Source organism: Micropterus salmoides, unplaced genomic scaffold, assembly GCF_014851395.1.
Source record: "Micropterus salmoides isolate LMB-PRFRI ecotype aquatic unplaced genomic scaffold, ASM1485139v1 Ms_hic_scaffold_2, whole genome shotgun sequence".
NCBI classification, from domain to species: domain Eukaryota; kingdom Metazoa; phylum Chordata; class Actinopteri; order Centrarchiformes; family Centrarchidae; genus Micropterus; species Micropterus salmoides.
Window position 1 is genome coordinate 53,154,536 of NW_024041150.1, and position 15,814 is coordinate 53,170,349.

Sequence of the window (15,814 nt, forward strand, 5' to 3'; positions counted from 1 at the left end):
TCGCCAGTTTCTTCAACTTCCTTCACTTTTTCTGTCTCCCTCTATCGACTCCAGTCCACAAGCGTCACCATGAGATCACGTGGTGAATTATTGTATGGTAAATCATATTGTTCATATTTGAACAGCACGGGTCTATGTGATTACATAGCAGTAGACAATAAAATAATAAAACTCCAATTACTCAAAAAATAAGTACAAATGACCATTTGATTGACCTTCATACCTACCTATAAAAGCCCCCAACCGTTACATTTAAATGATTTATTGATGAACAAAACAGAAAGATGTACAAGGCTTGGAGTTCCTGTATAGCCCTATTTGAAGTTGTTTTGAAGCTACGATAGGGAAATCTGCCATAGCACCTGGGCACGACAGACCCCCAAAAGCTTCCAGTTATTTGAGAGAACATTGGCTGATCTGAGATATTTGAGATATGATTGATCCGTGGAAAGCCATAAGGCAGGGAGAGCACCTCCTTGCCCATCCATGTGCATACATGGAAGGCCCAAGGCAGAGAGCAGGAGTAAGGACCCAACGCCCACCCACTGTTGCAGAGCAAGCAGCGACAGCAGGCGGGCTATGGCAGCTTAAATGGACACCTTGTATGGAATTTGCCAATGAATGCTAAGAGATTAATCAGCTGAGCTGTCAGCTGATGTGCTGGGATTGTGAGCCGAGCTTAACTTCGTTGCCTGCCTGAACTAATTTAAGTAAAATTTTTACTCCATTTTAGTGAAGTATGATTATTCTTTACTTGATACAAGTTTGCTCATCTTGAAACAACCTAAATCCATAAATAATAATAAAACCAAATATTTAAAACCAGTCCTTATTCTAAGAATATACAGTGAGGAAAATAAGTATTTGAACACCCTGCTGTTTTGCAAGTTCTCCCACTTAGAAATCATGGAGGGGTCTGAAATTGTCATCGTAGGTGCATGTCCACTGTGAGAGACATAATCTAAAAAAATCTGCAGCTGTATCATACAAATAAATAGTTAAAAAATCATACATTGTGGGTCCGTGTATCTTTTGGTCATTTGATTTTCCTTTTAGAAACAGGTATTAAAAAACAAAAAACAAGTGGCTATTTGATTTTTGTTGTAATATACAAAAATTAAAATTAAAATACAAAGTATTTCTCTTTTTCAGTGTCAAAAATGAATAAGTGAAATATACAAAATAATTTGAGTTTCTTTTTCTTTTTTGAATAACAAAAAATAAAATCACCGGAAAACAGAAACAGAAAAAGGCTCGTTTGTTCGTATTCTAATACCGGATGTGGTCATTTCTGTGACAAGAGCGCCAAATTTGACAGGGTACCGGTGTTGTAGCCCAGAATAAAATGTCTTTAGAACATTACTCAGCTATGATTTTAGACATGGCAAAACAAGGCCAGTCATCCACAGAAATCTCAGCGCAGATATCACAAGTAAGTGGGGGAGCAAGAGGATGTTCCGCAAGAAACGTGAGGAGATTTTGCAATGAAAATGGATTTAGTTTGATGGGACTCCCCGACGCACATTTGGAGTTGGAGGTGGCAAAAGCTCTAACTGAGGTATGATCTTGCTTTATTTCCCTTTTGCTACAGGTTGTGTGTGTGTGAGAGAGAGAGAGCGTATGAGAACGAACATGCAGTAACATGCACACACCAGTATGTCCCGCATTTCTATGTCTTATCAAATTTGACTGGCATCTTTTATGCCCGTTTATTACGAATAGTAAATAAATCACAATAAATATCCTCAGCCTTCCACTATTAATAAATACTCACAGTCAACATAATCATCACAACACTGATACATTACAACAAAACGCAACCTGCACTGTCTAATTTCATGATATACATACATCAGCTGGTATGATTTTGGAAAGTGAAAATATGTTATTTTCTAGACTGGACCTACATATGGAAGAAGGATGATGAAGGGGTATCTCGCCATGAAAGGAGTGCATGCTGCAGAGAGTTGGATCAGTGCTCAGGACAATGCATCAGCCTTACCATGAAGCAAGACGTCAGGTCTGTTACTGTCTCATCTCTAATATTTTACACAATCAAACATGTGGAATTTATGAGTAAATATGAGCTGTGTGTGTGTGTTGTTGTTTGTTTAGCTGTAGTTACTTGTATAAGATTAAAAACGTACTGATATTTATAGTAAGCCTGTAATCAAAACAAATTATTTTCATTTTTTTGACAGATCTTCAACTGATGTAGTGTATATAGGAGTAATAGGATTTTATTTTTTGTGAAATAGTTACATCGTTTTCCTATCTCTCTTAGGGTGCCCGCAATCTCAACCCCATACCATATCGAGCTGATTACATGGGTCACAAGGTTCATTTGGACCAAAATGAAAAACTGGCTGTTTGGGGTCACCCATGTTTTAGCCATTGATGGCTTCAGCAAAAAGGTTGTTGCTCATTCTACAATGCCTATAAAAAACAACCTTACCATCTATGAAGATGTTTTCAGGTAATAGCCAATGTATTATTGTGGACACTAAAGGAATTGTATACACATGACTAGCATCAGAGAATATGTAACTATATAATAACTTTTGAACGTCTAATTATAAAGCATATTATATTGCAAATAAACAGTTAAGTTGGCAGTTTTGCACAAAATAAAACTGACTTTTTCATCCAGTTTCTGCAGTACTTGCCTATGGTATGTGGGACCAGGTGCGAGTAGATCATGGCAAGGAGTTTTATTTGACGCTCTTCATGCAGGAGTTGCTGTCATCTCACCGCCATAATCAGGAGCGAAGGCCTTATTTACAGACTTCATCCACAAGGGTACAGGGTTCCATACTTTGTTTGGTTGCTTCAGCAATACACTTTTATTATTACCACTCTTATTCTACTTGCTTCAGCAGCAGTTTTCTTGCATACATGAGACAAATTGTCTTTACTATTTCTATGCTTTAGGGCAATTAAATATAAAATTAACCATCGCCAAGAACAGGTTTCTTTTTAAAATCGGGTTATAGCTTAACAATAAATAACTGCAGAAGCAAGCACACTGGACTTAATTCAACCTTTATATTCTCGTTATGTGATGAGCATTGTGATTTTTGTTTTCTATTTGGGAAAATGCTCCTTATGCAGAATTCCTGGTAAAACTATAAATTTACTAGCTCAGCGGTCAATGTGCATAATGACTGCTGAGTTGGTAAATTTACAGATTTACTGGGAATTCTGCATGACCATTTTCCCCGAATAGACTATATGTTTTATTTACCCACCAGAACAAACTGACTGATTACACATCTTTGTTGGAAATTCAGAATCATATAATTGAACGAATCTGGCCTGAAGTCAACAATCGTGTCAACTATCCACTGAAGACAGCACTTCTGCAGTTGGTGGATCAAGAGGAAATAGACATGAGTGACAGCCTTGTGAGATATTGTGTGTCCAACCTGACTGGCCGCTTGTGTGAGATTGGTCTTACAAGGCTGGTGGAGTCGTGGAATGCTCATCCCGAATCCCAGGTGAAATAAAACAGTGTTTCGAAGATTACAATAATTACAACAGGCATTCATCAGTTTCAAGACCAACAGTATGTTCTTTATTTTACAGGTAAAGGTGAGGTGTCCCAAAACAATCCCACAGGAGCTGTTGCCTCATTCAGCTGAAGCAGCAACCTTTACAGCCAACAGCTGGGATCTCACTGACCAGACATTCAACTTTTGGAGTTGATCCATTTTCAACTGAACAGGACAAGATTACAGTTGAGAACCAGTTTGCAGAGCAATATTCAGACATTTCAGACTTGTTCTCTAGAGCAGTAAACAATGACTTTGCTCCATACAAACAGGCATTGCTCTGTCTTATTTCCACAACTCAGCGCAATGTGTGAAAAGCCATTAGCTCTGTTTAACTTAGAGACTGTAAATTTGTAACAGGAACAATGAACATCGATATGGCATCATCCAGCCCAAACATGTAAATAAATTCACATCACTACTACAGCTCTGACCCACATTTTTGAACCTATAAAACAAACTCAAATACAACGTGGATTTTTTACCTATTTGTGGGTGTAAAAGTGCAAAATGTTACTCCTCTTCAAAAAGGGATCTCAGAACAGAAAATGCCTCTGACAGATTAATTTTATGCTGCTGCCTGAGTGTTCCCTCTACATTTTGCACAGAGGTCTCCTGCCACTGTTCCACACATGTTTTGCAGCCAATAATGCTCCGGCAACACTGTGTGAAGACTGTGAAGGCTCCTCAATGAATTCTAAAGGACAAAATGAGAAAAACTATTCATTCTGTGTGTTACTGTGTGTGTGTCCATACAACCTCAATGTGTTATTGATGTACTGGGTGACAATGTTTTCTTTTTACTCAGCCTAAAATGTCTTTGTTAATGTATCATTACACCATAGGCTGTTACACAAAGGTTCGCTTCAGTACATGTAATTGATTGTAGTGGATGAGACATAGGTGACCGGGGTTAGAGAACGTAATAATTTATGTGTATTTAGAAATTTCAATTTCTGGAACACACTACACAAAATGGATCCAAAATAAATGTTCATGTGGGACAATGACTATCTATTGTGTACTTACTCATACAAACAACACAGCAGAACCCTTGCTTGATGTTCTGTAGCTGGGAAGGAGTCTGGATCACTCTGTGAGTGGCAGCTACATTGGTGAGCTCTCTGATCGCTGAAGTGACATCTGGTAGGCTCTGTGATGCCAGCACAAGCTCTTCTATCTTCTCAGTGACCTCTCCAATGCCTGCAGCATCTTCATCTTTTCGGCTGTTACAAGGAAAAAACATAATAGATATATACTGGTTGTGTTTTAGCGGTTTTAGTAGTGGTAGCCAAATAAATCTTTGTCCCAAACACTATAGAAGCCACTAAAATACAGAAGCAGTAAAGGCCAAAGAGTTGGCAAACAGGTGCTGATTTGAAATAAAGTTTTTTCAATAGTCTGAACAACAAAGGTAAGGATAAATATAAAGAAACACAATGCATTTCAATCTTTGGACAAATAAGAGAAATATTAATACTTAAGATTACCTCATTCTCCTCCTTTTGGTGCCCTGCAACTCCTGGAAGCCCTGTTCTTGTACAGCAAGAATCTTTCGTGCATTTTGTTTCCAGTACTGTGACCCTTTACAGTGGGGGATGAAACCAGGAAAAACATTAAAACTTAGTGTTGGTTAAGTTATCATGAGTTATCGTGTCCCATCTAATTCTAAATCACAAAAGTAAAGACTTAAAAGTAACCTGTTGTTCCTTCAGACTCCAAAATTGCATTCCCCTGCGCATCAGTCAATACCACGGGGTCATGACTTCCAATGGCATCTTGCACTTTTCCGATGATCCCCTGAAGGGTAGCCTCACATTCTAAAAACCGGACCACCACCATTCTGCTGGGACTCAACCTCCCACCAACCACCTCAGCAAGAAAAATCGATCTGGAAGAATATCATATTAAAATAATCGTTACGAGACACACGGCATTCATAATCCTAGTAGTGGTTAATAGTCTTATGTATTTTGTATATCAACAATAACTGTAAAATGCGCTCAGGTTGTTCTTGTTGTATCTTTGGGTTGACTGGTGTGAGGATGTAATCATCTCTTCCTTGGCTCAGGACCAAACAATAAACAAAGTTCCATTTAAATACATTCATAACATTTTGCATAAGCTTGCTGACAAACAGACACTGCAAAAACACAACCCCCGCCACTTTCTGGGCAGAAGTTATGAAAGTCAGGGGGAAATGTTAAAATGTTCAGAATAATGTAAATGAAATGTACAACTATTACACTACAACTACAAAGGAGTGAAAGAATGGCAACTGAAGTTGATCATATCAAATGTGAAGTGGTGTTTTGCAATTATATCTAACTATTTTTAATACTTCCAATCCTGTAATTTGTACATTTAAAATTATAAATCGTATCACCGTTATTTAATGTTTTAGAGACAGTGGCTCTGGAGGGGGCTGAGGCAGCCCGCTGCGCAGCTGGACTGGAAGTAGTCGCAGGTGTTCGCATGAACGTGAAACGTTGAGCTGTGGTATTTGAAGCTGATGAGGTGTCGTCCTCCTCACCGTGAACCTCATAGTGAGCTCTTGGAGTAAGGTCCAATGTGCTGAAAACACCAGAGGCTCCAGGAAAAATTGCCACATTTGCGTCGTCAGTCATGTAGAGACTATGAGTTGAGACCTGTCAAGAAATTCATACGTCAAATAACCGCAAGTGTTTATTTCCAACCATTTCTCAATTCATATTTTTCAGTGACTACTGAGAGGTAACTTATTAAAATGCTAATGTTAACGTTAAATCTGTAAGTGACTAGATAGCGTTGCATATAACGTTAACGATAATAGATAATTCAAAACGAGACGTAGCTACTTCTGACTGTCCACTAAAGTTAGTCAACACCTCCACTAACTTTAATGGGGGTAACGTTAGGCTAGCCTCACTAAAATCTTTGTATGATGATATTTTGTGTGGCATGTCAGCCTTTTACGGCTGAAGCATAGGTGAACGGCCACGCCAAATAAGAAAGAAGGTCTTGATGTAATGTAAACTTATCTATCAACAAGTTAGCTAGCTAACGTAGTAGCTACAGCTCATAGCTAGCTAACTTATATCTTAATATATTTTTTACCTGGAAAATGCGACTTAGTTTTTCTGCAGTCATGTCTTCTTCCCTGAGACAGACTCTTTTATTGTTTCGGAAAACAACGTATTGTTCCATGTCCATGCGTCACGCTCTCTGATCACGCTCAATTACACAGGCAGCACGTGCTTTTTTCGACACAGCTCCGTCCTCATTGGCGCTCTTGTCACGTAAATGACCACATCCGGTCTCGGGATATGAACAAACAAGCCTTTTTTCGTTTTCTCTTTTAAAGTAATTTTATTTTTTGTTACCTGAAATAGAAAATGAAACTCAAATTATTTTTTAAAATATCACTCATTCATTTTTGACACTGAAAAAGAGAAATACTTTGTATTTTAATTTTAATGTTTGTATGTTAAAACAAAAATCAAATAGCCACTTGTTTTTTGTTTTTTAATACCTGTTTCTAAAAGGAAAATCAAATGACCAAAAGATACACGGACCATTGTGATTTCTGGATATTTTTGTTTAGATTATGTCTCTCACAGTGGACATGCACCTACGATGACAATTTCAGACCCCTCCATGATTTCTAAGTGGGTGAACTTGCAAAACAGCAGGGTGTTCAAATACTTATTTTCCTCACAACCACATCTACATAAACATCCAGGTTCTAGTTTGAAGTAAACAAGCAGCCGTTACTACGGCGCCGCCTCACTTGTAAACCGACGTACAATTCACTTTAATTACATTTTATTTATATAGCACCAATTCACAACAGTTATCTCATATCACTTTTCATAAAAGAGCAGGTCGAGACCGTACTCTGTGATATTATTTACAGAAACCCAACAACAACACTGATGAACATGAAGGACTCGCTTTCTTACTGCATGTGCCAAGAAATTTGTCCAGGAGAACCCTGTAGAATCTTAAACATGTTAGAAATACAATCATAAATGCTGTTAAAATAAATAAAAGGTTACAATGTAAAAAAACAACAACTCTTAACTCCTAAGAAACAGAGCTGTTGGGAACTAAATGGAAAAGAAAGGCCTCTGCTCGATTAAATCAACTTCACTTTTATAAATCTCTAAATTGCTGGCTTGCTACTCTCACGTTTCCTGGCCAACTTTCCACTTTTACAGTATCGTGCATTGAACAGTTTTTACTACATTTCTTCTGGTCCAAATGCAAGGAATCACTGAGTACGACCTAATCACAAGGACAGAACTGATTTGTAAAATGTTATTTTTTCCTTAGGGCTGTGTCATAATTAATTTCAGGCAGGTGTTTTGAGACAGAAGAACTTCCAAATTCACACAGACCGCCATCATCTGTCCACCATAAACAACCCAAACATCGGTGCTTTCACTGCCAGCATGAAACTAAGACATAAAAAGCACAGATACAGATGTACAGGGAGGAAAAGTTTAATTATGTGCATCATATTAACTACTTTTACTTTAAAAGCATTTAAATCTGTGGATAGATAGATCCTAGCTATTGACCACTGATGGATGTTTGAAATATGATTAATTCTGTGTTGAGGCATGTTGTGAAAAGTTGCTAGGATGTGTGAACTTCTCTGGGACGTTGGCCCAGGTTTGGACAGGGCAGACCAGAAAGGGTTAATGCGAGAGGATGTTTGTGTTCAAACAGTGGAAAAACAGTATTGCTGCCAGATTTTGGGAGCGACTGATCTTATGCGAGAAGACGTAGACAACAGGAAGATGTGTTCTGTGTATAAAAATGTGTAGATTCAGACTTGATCCTCTGTCTTTTTACCATTTCATAAACACCATGCTGTGTGAAAGGTTCCCTCACTTCCTGTTCTTTATCGATCAGAATTTAGACGATGTCATAATGTTGATGATGTCATAAACAAAGTTCTGAGGGGAAAGTGATGTCACTGCCTGCTTCCACATTCTGAAGATCAAAGCCACAGAGTGAACACATTCTGAAACACATTCAGCTCCTCAGTCTAATCAATCATTTACAACTGAGCTTCGTGTACAGAGCCCAGAAAAACAAGCGCTGGTTAACACAGTCGTTAAGAGAGAAGAAAAATGAGCTGCATCGAGGAAACGGTCCCTTCTGAGATGTTCTTTGACAATCTGGGCATGGACGTCAGCCAAGAACAAGCAGATATATCTGACCAAGAAATCAAAGTGGACTTGGATGCAGTCATTCAACAACTGGAAGGAATAGATCTCCAACTGCAAAGGTACGCTAGACAATATGAGAAAAAACAACTAGCAGAGCTCCATGCAAATAGCCAAACTCAAAAAGAACTGGATGCAATGTCCAACGCTATGCAAGTGGCGAAAGAAGCCATTTTGAACGCCAATGAAGCTTTGGAAAAAGAACGTCAGGAGCTACACAATAGGACACATGATAAATCCTTTGAGGAGAACTATGATAAAGTCAAAGCAGAGCTCTTAGCAGCAAGCCAGCAAAACGAGGCGCTGAGACAAGAAATTCAGGAGCTCAGGAGAAGACCCCAAAATGAACCATCTTTGCGGGAATTGTATTTTGTCATTAAGGAGGAAACAGAGGCCATGAGGCTCCAAAATTACAGGATACAAGAGGAAATCCAGGAGCTCAAAGAAAAGCGTAGAAATTTAACTGCTCTGGATGAAACGTTTGACACACTGAAAGCAGAGAAAGAGGCGATACGCCAGCAAAATGACGACCTGAGCCAAGAGATTCGGGAGATATCCAAAGATCTCCGATATGAAAAGGCTCTGCAGGAAATGAATGAGCAAATGGAAGTTTCCAAAGTGACCATCAGCCAGGAGAACGCAGCACTGAAAGAACAACGCCAGAAGCTCTACAAAGACTATGAAGACCAAAAGATTTTCGGTGTCATGTGTAGGGAGAAGTTGCACAAGATGGAATTTATGTGCAGAGAAAATGAAGACCTCCAAAAAGACGTTGAGGACCTTACCAGTAGGATCCAGAACAGAAAAGCCATGAAAGACCAATATAAAGGCCTGAAATCAGAAGAAAAAGTTGTCTCTGCAGAACAAAGTGAGCTTCTTAAAACACTTGCAACGCTCCACTCAAAGTTTCAAGGTATGAAAGACTATGAAGGCAAGTGTGGTTCGCTGAGAGAGGAGATAGGAGCCTTAAGACAACGCAACGATGAACTCCATCAAGAAATCCAACAGTGCAGTGAGGAGATAGAAAACAAAACTGTTACAAAGGCAATTTATGCCTCACTGAAAGGAGAGAAAAATAATCTAACGCACAGAAATAAAATCCTGAAAAAAGAAATGCAGGAGGTGGAGAAAAGGGTTGTAAAGGAACAAGCTTGGGTAGGCAGGAATATTGTCATGAAAGAAGAAAATGAAGCCTTGAGCCAACAAAACCACACATTACAGCTGGAGGTTGAAGAGCTGTACGGCAGACTGCAAAGTGAAAAAATACTGGAGGTCACGTACAAATCGCTGACGACGGAAAAAGATGCCACGAGTCGAAGAAACGATGTCCTTCGACGAGAGGTCCAGAAGCTCAAAGAAAAGCTGAACAGTGAAAGAGCTTTAGAAAGTGCACACAACGCAATGCAGGCTGAGAAACAGAAGGTCGACCGAGAGCACGCAGCCCTGCAGCAAGAAATTCAAGACCTGAACAGCTCCTGAAGAGCTATATGGAAAGCTGACATACATTGTTTTTGCTTTCCAAGGGAAAAAAGGGTATGGATTTAACTTCAGCCTCACACAAAAAGGTGCTGGTTCGATTCCTGGGCCTGACTCTTTTTGTGTGGAGTTGGATTTTCTCCCCTGTGTGAATGTGTGTGAGTGGTTGTTTGTTTCTATGTGCCCCGTGTTGGACTGGCGACCTATCCAGGTTGTACCCGGCCTCCCACCTAATGTCAGCTGGGATTGGCTCCGGTCGAGCATATGGATGAAACTTCAGCCTCACGCAAAAAGGTGCTGGTTCGATTCCTGGGCCTGACTCTTTTTGTGTGGAGTTGGATTTTCTCCTCAGATTGACCTAAAAATACCAAACCACTAACTGAAAGAGGGGCGGCACAGTGGTGCAGTGGTTAGCACTGTCACCTCAGAGCAAGAAGGTCCAGGGTTCAAACCTTGGTCATCCATGGTCCAGGGTCTGAACCTCGGTCTCTGCGTCTCTGTGTGGAGTTCATATGTTCTCCCCGTGTCTGTCCCGGTTCCCCCCCATTATAAAACATTTATTATGTAGATTCTGAATTGACCTAAAAATACCAAACCACTACCTAAAAGAGGGGCGGCACAGTGGTGCAGTGGTTAGCACTGTCACCTCAGAGCAAGAAGGTCCAGGGTTTGAACCTCGGTCGTCTTCGTCTCTGTGTGGAGTTTACATGTTCTCCCCGTGTCTGTCCCGGTTCTCCCCGGGTGCTCCGGCTTCCCCCCACCGTCCAAAGACATGCAGGTTAATTGGTGACTCTAAATTGTGCTTCAGTGTGAATGTGTATGAATGATGTTTGTTTCTATGTGCCCTGTGATGTTTGATGTTCTCCCCTCTCCACCATGGGGTTACTCCACGTGCTCCAGTTTCCTCCCACACCAGAAAACATATAATATGTGGATTCTTGATTATTGACCTCAAAATAAATAAATAAATATATAAATTGAATAACTTTGTTATTTCTGGTTATTTATTGATAAATATTTAGTAGTTTTAAGGTGTTCTAATGTGATATTTTTGGCTAAAAGAGATCACATATTTCTCAAGGAAACGGTCCCTTCTGAGATGTTCTTGACAATCTGGGCATGGACGTCAGCCAAGAACAAGCAGATATATCTGACCAAGAAATCAAAGTGGACTTGGATGCAGTCATTCAAAACTGGAAGGAATAGATCTCAACTGCAAAGGTACCTAGACAATATGAGAAAAACAACTAGCAGAGTTCCATGCAAATAGCCATAATAAGGTGGGATAAATATTTTATGGATGGTGTTATAAGTTACTTTTCTAAACAAATCACAGACTGGTTGTTGGAGCAATGATGATTTCACACAGGCAGAACTGGACGGCACCTTCTGGCCTTGAGCTGCATTAGTGTCCAGCGGTCGGTCCAGCAATCTGTTCCTTTATAAAGTCCAGGTCCTCGGGCAGCACCGGGCCATGTTGCTCCATCACAGGCTTCAGGCCACTGTCGTTCACCGGGTAGTGAAACGTGGCTAGAGAGGCAGTCTCATGCTGCCACAGAAACAGACTCATTAAAAGCCTTGGAGGACTTTGGTCGACTCAACATGACATTTACATGCACAGTGCTGCAAAATAGATAATGTTAAATTAAACCAAAAATGTGACCATACATTTAGTGTTAATTTAATTTATTTATCTATCTTGCTTGCTGTTTTCCACATTATCATCCCAACTCACTCAAGTGACTAAACCCATATGGACAGACTCACAATATCTGTCAATAATATCTTTGAAAGTACAATTCCTTCTAGCAGCGCCACGCAGCTTGATACAAATTAGCATCATATTAGTAGTTCTTTTGGTTTGAATAGTACGGCTGTGAATAGGGTCATAAAAATATCTACTGCATATTTAAATATCTTGTACAGCCGTAACGTACTGAAACTATATCAACATGGTCTATGTTAAGAAAACGTAAAGATGATCGACATTTTAGAGCTGCTGATGTAGCGTGATAAAACCATCTGCACCACACTTATAGTTCTTCTTGTTTGCAAACAGGGTTAGAAAACCACATATCAACACAATATATAAAGCTTTTACTGCAGGGGAAGCATAAATTACACAATTACATTAAGGTGGTTTATTTGAAATAAACATACAAGTGCTGACATTAAGGTTATATTTCATCAAATACACTGAATAAAATATAAATGCAACACTTTTGTTTTTGCCCCCATTCATCAAAGATCTAAGACTTTCTCTATGTACACAAAAGGCCTATTTCTCTCAAATATTGTTCACAAATCTGTCGCAACAGTAAATTGTGAAAGGTGAGATTTTAACAGTAATAGTGCTACTGAAAGAGTAGCGAGAGGGCAGGTGAACATCATATGGCTTCAAACTCAAAGTGATTAGCTACCTTTGCGGCTACAGCCCATTATTACAGACTGTCTAGCGAGGGGCGTGGCGTGAGCGGTGCTACAGTCCGCAGCCAGACCTTATTGTATTGAACGGCCTAGGAGCAGGTTGACCAGTGGGGATATAACAGGAAGCTCATGATCTTTGGCTGCAAGAGGAAAAGTCCTGCAGTGAATCTTTCTACCTATAAGAGTCCTTCAGAAAGAGTCACAGTCTTCAAATGTCTGGATGGACAAAAAGCTAACATGGTTAGCAACAAATAATCTGTAAATAGGAGAAAGTCCCTTTCTGTAGTTTACCTGGAAGTGATTGGGGGCTGAGAGAAATGCGTTTTTCCATTACAATTGCTATACATGTCAGAGGTCGCTCGCCTCTGGAGCAACTAGGGTTTAAGTGTCTTGCTCAGAGACAATGGTGGATGGGTCACAGTGGGGAATTGAACCCGGGTCTCTCACACCAAAGGCAGGCGTCTCATCCGTTGCACCATCGCCACCCCGCAGAGACACCCTGCTTTTGATTTATCAGGCCATGGTAAGGTCCACTTTAGATTTTGGCTGTGTTGAGTTTGGATTAGCTGATCATTTTATTCTCAGCAACCTGGTCACTGGGTCCAGGCAAAGGCCCAAGAATTTGATTCATATTTAGTCCACTGTATACTATTTTTTTTTTTTTTTGTCAAGTTTATACACCACATAAAACGGTGAATCCAAAGATGTTTGTTTGAAAATGCTGCGAATGAAAATTTCTGTTTGTTGTTTTTGTAGTTTATTCCACAGGAAAGCTGTAAGATGATCACAGTAACTAGGCAAAGGTTGCTATGGTTTAAGTCTCTAGAGTAGAATTGGTTGCCCATGTTTCCTTGCAATAAAATAAACAGTTGTCATTTCATGATACTTTATAATCTATTAATTTTAGGATTAATTAAACACATATACAGTATACTGGCCACTTTATTAGGTACACCTGTTTGCTTATTAACGAAAAAGCTACTCAGCTAGTCACATGGCAGCAGCTCAATGCATTTAGGCATGTAGACGTGGTCAAGACAACCGGCTGGAGTTCAAACAGCATAAGAATGGGGAAGAAAGGGCATTTAAGTGACTTTGAACGTGGCACGATTGTTTTTCAGAAACTGCTGCTCTGCTGGGATTTACACGCACAACCATCTCTAGGGTTTACAGAGAATGGCCAGAAAAAGAGAAAATATCCAGTGAGCGGCAGTTTTGTGGATGAAAATGCCTTGTTGATGTCAGAGGAAAAGGGGCAGACTGGTTCAAAACAATAACTACAGCCCGACCGATTTATCGGCTGGCTGATATTATCGGCCGACATGAGCTAATTGCATTTAATCGGCATCGGCCGTTTATAACAGCAGATATGACTATTAAAAAAGAAACCTAGAGTCAAATCCTTTATTCATGTCATGGGTGTTGCATAGTTTGCCCACCAGAGGGCGATCAGCTGCAGCTCCCCTGTTAACACTGCCTCACAGTGTTACAACACAGAAGTGCACAGAAAAACACTTACTGGTGTGCTAAGTAGACCCTGTGCAGGTCATGTGACCAGTGCAATTTGTCATGACACCAATTTGTATATGAATGTTATTGTAATTTCCCAGTGTGAGCCTGAAGAAGCAATGGAAACGTGTTGCTTACAATAAAGGTAGTGAAGTCTACGGAAGAGGATTAGGGCCACATGTGAAGTTTCTTTTGAGTTCTGGGTTTAAAGTAAGAACTCAGATCTCAAAAGAAATTCCAAAAATTCCAAGAAACTCCACACGGATCTTTAGTAACGACGTTCTCTTCACTATTATTCACAGTTCAACAGCAGGAAACATTTTCTCCTGACATCAGGTCTTTATTGAGCTCTGACTGGTTTCCTCTGTAGTTTTAGTAATCTGTCACATCACATCTGTTCAAGGTTATTATCGTTGCCAAGGACGAGCAAAATAACAAAATCTAGATTTGAAAAAACATTGTTCATTAACTGAAATAAAACTAAAAACATGGCTAAAAATGATAACTACTGAAAGAGAAGATGTCCCTAGTTTTCATTTATTTATTTATTTCATAGGGCCGAAGCCTACATTCCAAGTTGAACTGACGTTGCAGGGCAGTGGTCTCACATTAAGCAAATTTCAAGGACCGCCTTTTTTCACCTACGTAATATTGTGAAAATCAGAACATCCTGTCTAAAAATGATGCAGAAAAACTAGTCCATGCATCTGTTACTTCTAGACTGGATTACTGCAATTCCTTATTATCAGGCTGCTCGAAAAGTCCATTAAGACTCTTCAGCTGATCCAGAAAGCTGCAGCACGTGTTCTGACAGGAACCAGGAAAAGAGATCACATTTCTCCTGTTTTAGCTTCCAGAATATAGAATAAAATTTGGCCTGAGTCCCAAAGAGGTCACACACACACACTTCATTGCCTACATTAAAAGTTTATAATATTCATACACATAAATATAGAAACGTATAATTTAAATAAATACATATAATATTTGCAAATTCAGGGACCTTCACTCACACTACTTGTTATCATGTAAAGTTCTTAAAATGTCCACATTAATCATTGTTCTGCTTTAGGTGCCTGCAAATATCCGTCTTCATGGGATAGAACCCAGATGGTAGGAAAGTACTGGCTCACCTCCTTCTTTCAGCGTAGCAAAATGTAAATGCTCCGTTTGTATAGCGCCTTTCTAGTCTTTTCGACCTCTTAACCTCTCAAAGCGCTTTTACACTACATCAAAACACTGTCCATCCGCCGTCCTCAAGCCACCAGCATGTCACGTTCCACCAGCTTCAACCGGACGACCCTGGAGTCAAAGGTGCTGCTCCTACTAGACAACCACCATTCACACCTTTCCGTGGCAGCCATCAACTTTTGCAGGTCACATGGGTTGTCCTCCTCTCCTTCCCACCACACTATTCCCATCATCTCCAGCCGCTGGACAGCAGACAGCTGGATGAGAACACACCCTGTCAATATGTGACCTTTCAAGTCTTGTGGCCAAAGCGCTACCGGTTGCAGCAACATCGTAGCGGCTTTGAGTGCAGTGCATCTGGCCCTTTAACCCAGATATTTTCACAGACACACAGAGATTTCTCAGCTGGGTTTGTCACGGGCCGTCCTGCTCCCTCACCAGTAA

At 40.0% G+C, this 15,814-nt stretch overlaps 2 protein-coding genes across 2 annotated transcripts in view; both read left to right on the plus strand.

Moving 5' to 3' along the window:
• Positions 1-15,814, plus strand: part of LOC119912627 (coxsackievirus and adenovirus receptor homolog) — a gene marked incomplete in the record, with an annotated part of 333,023 nt that overhangs the window by 304,871 nt on the left and 12,338 nt on the right.
• On the plus strand, positions 8,067-10,715 carry LOC119912619 (protein Daple-like). Its single transcript, XM_038731900.1, has one exon. It carries the CDS (start codon positions 8,672-8,674, stop codon positions 10,244-10,246), a length of 1,575 nt encoding a protein of 524 aa, XP_038587828.1. The 5' UTR covers positions 8,067-8,671; the 3' UTR covers positions 10,247-10,715.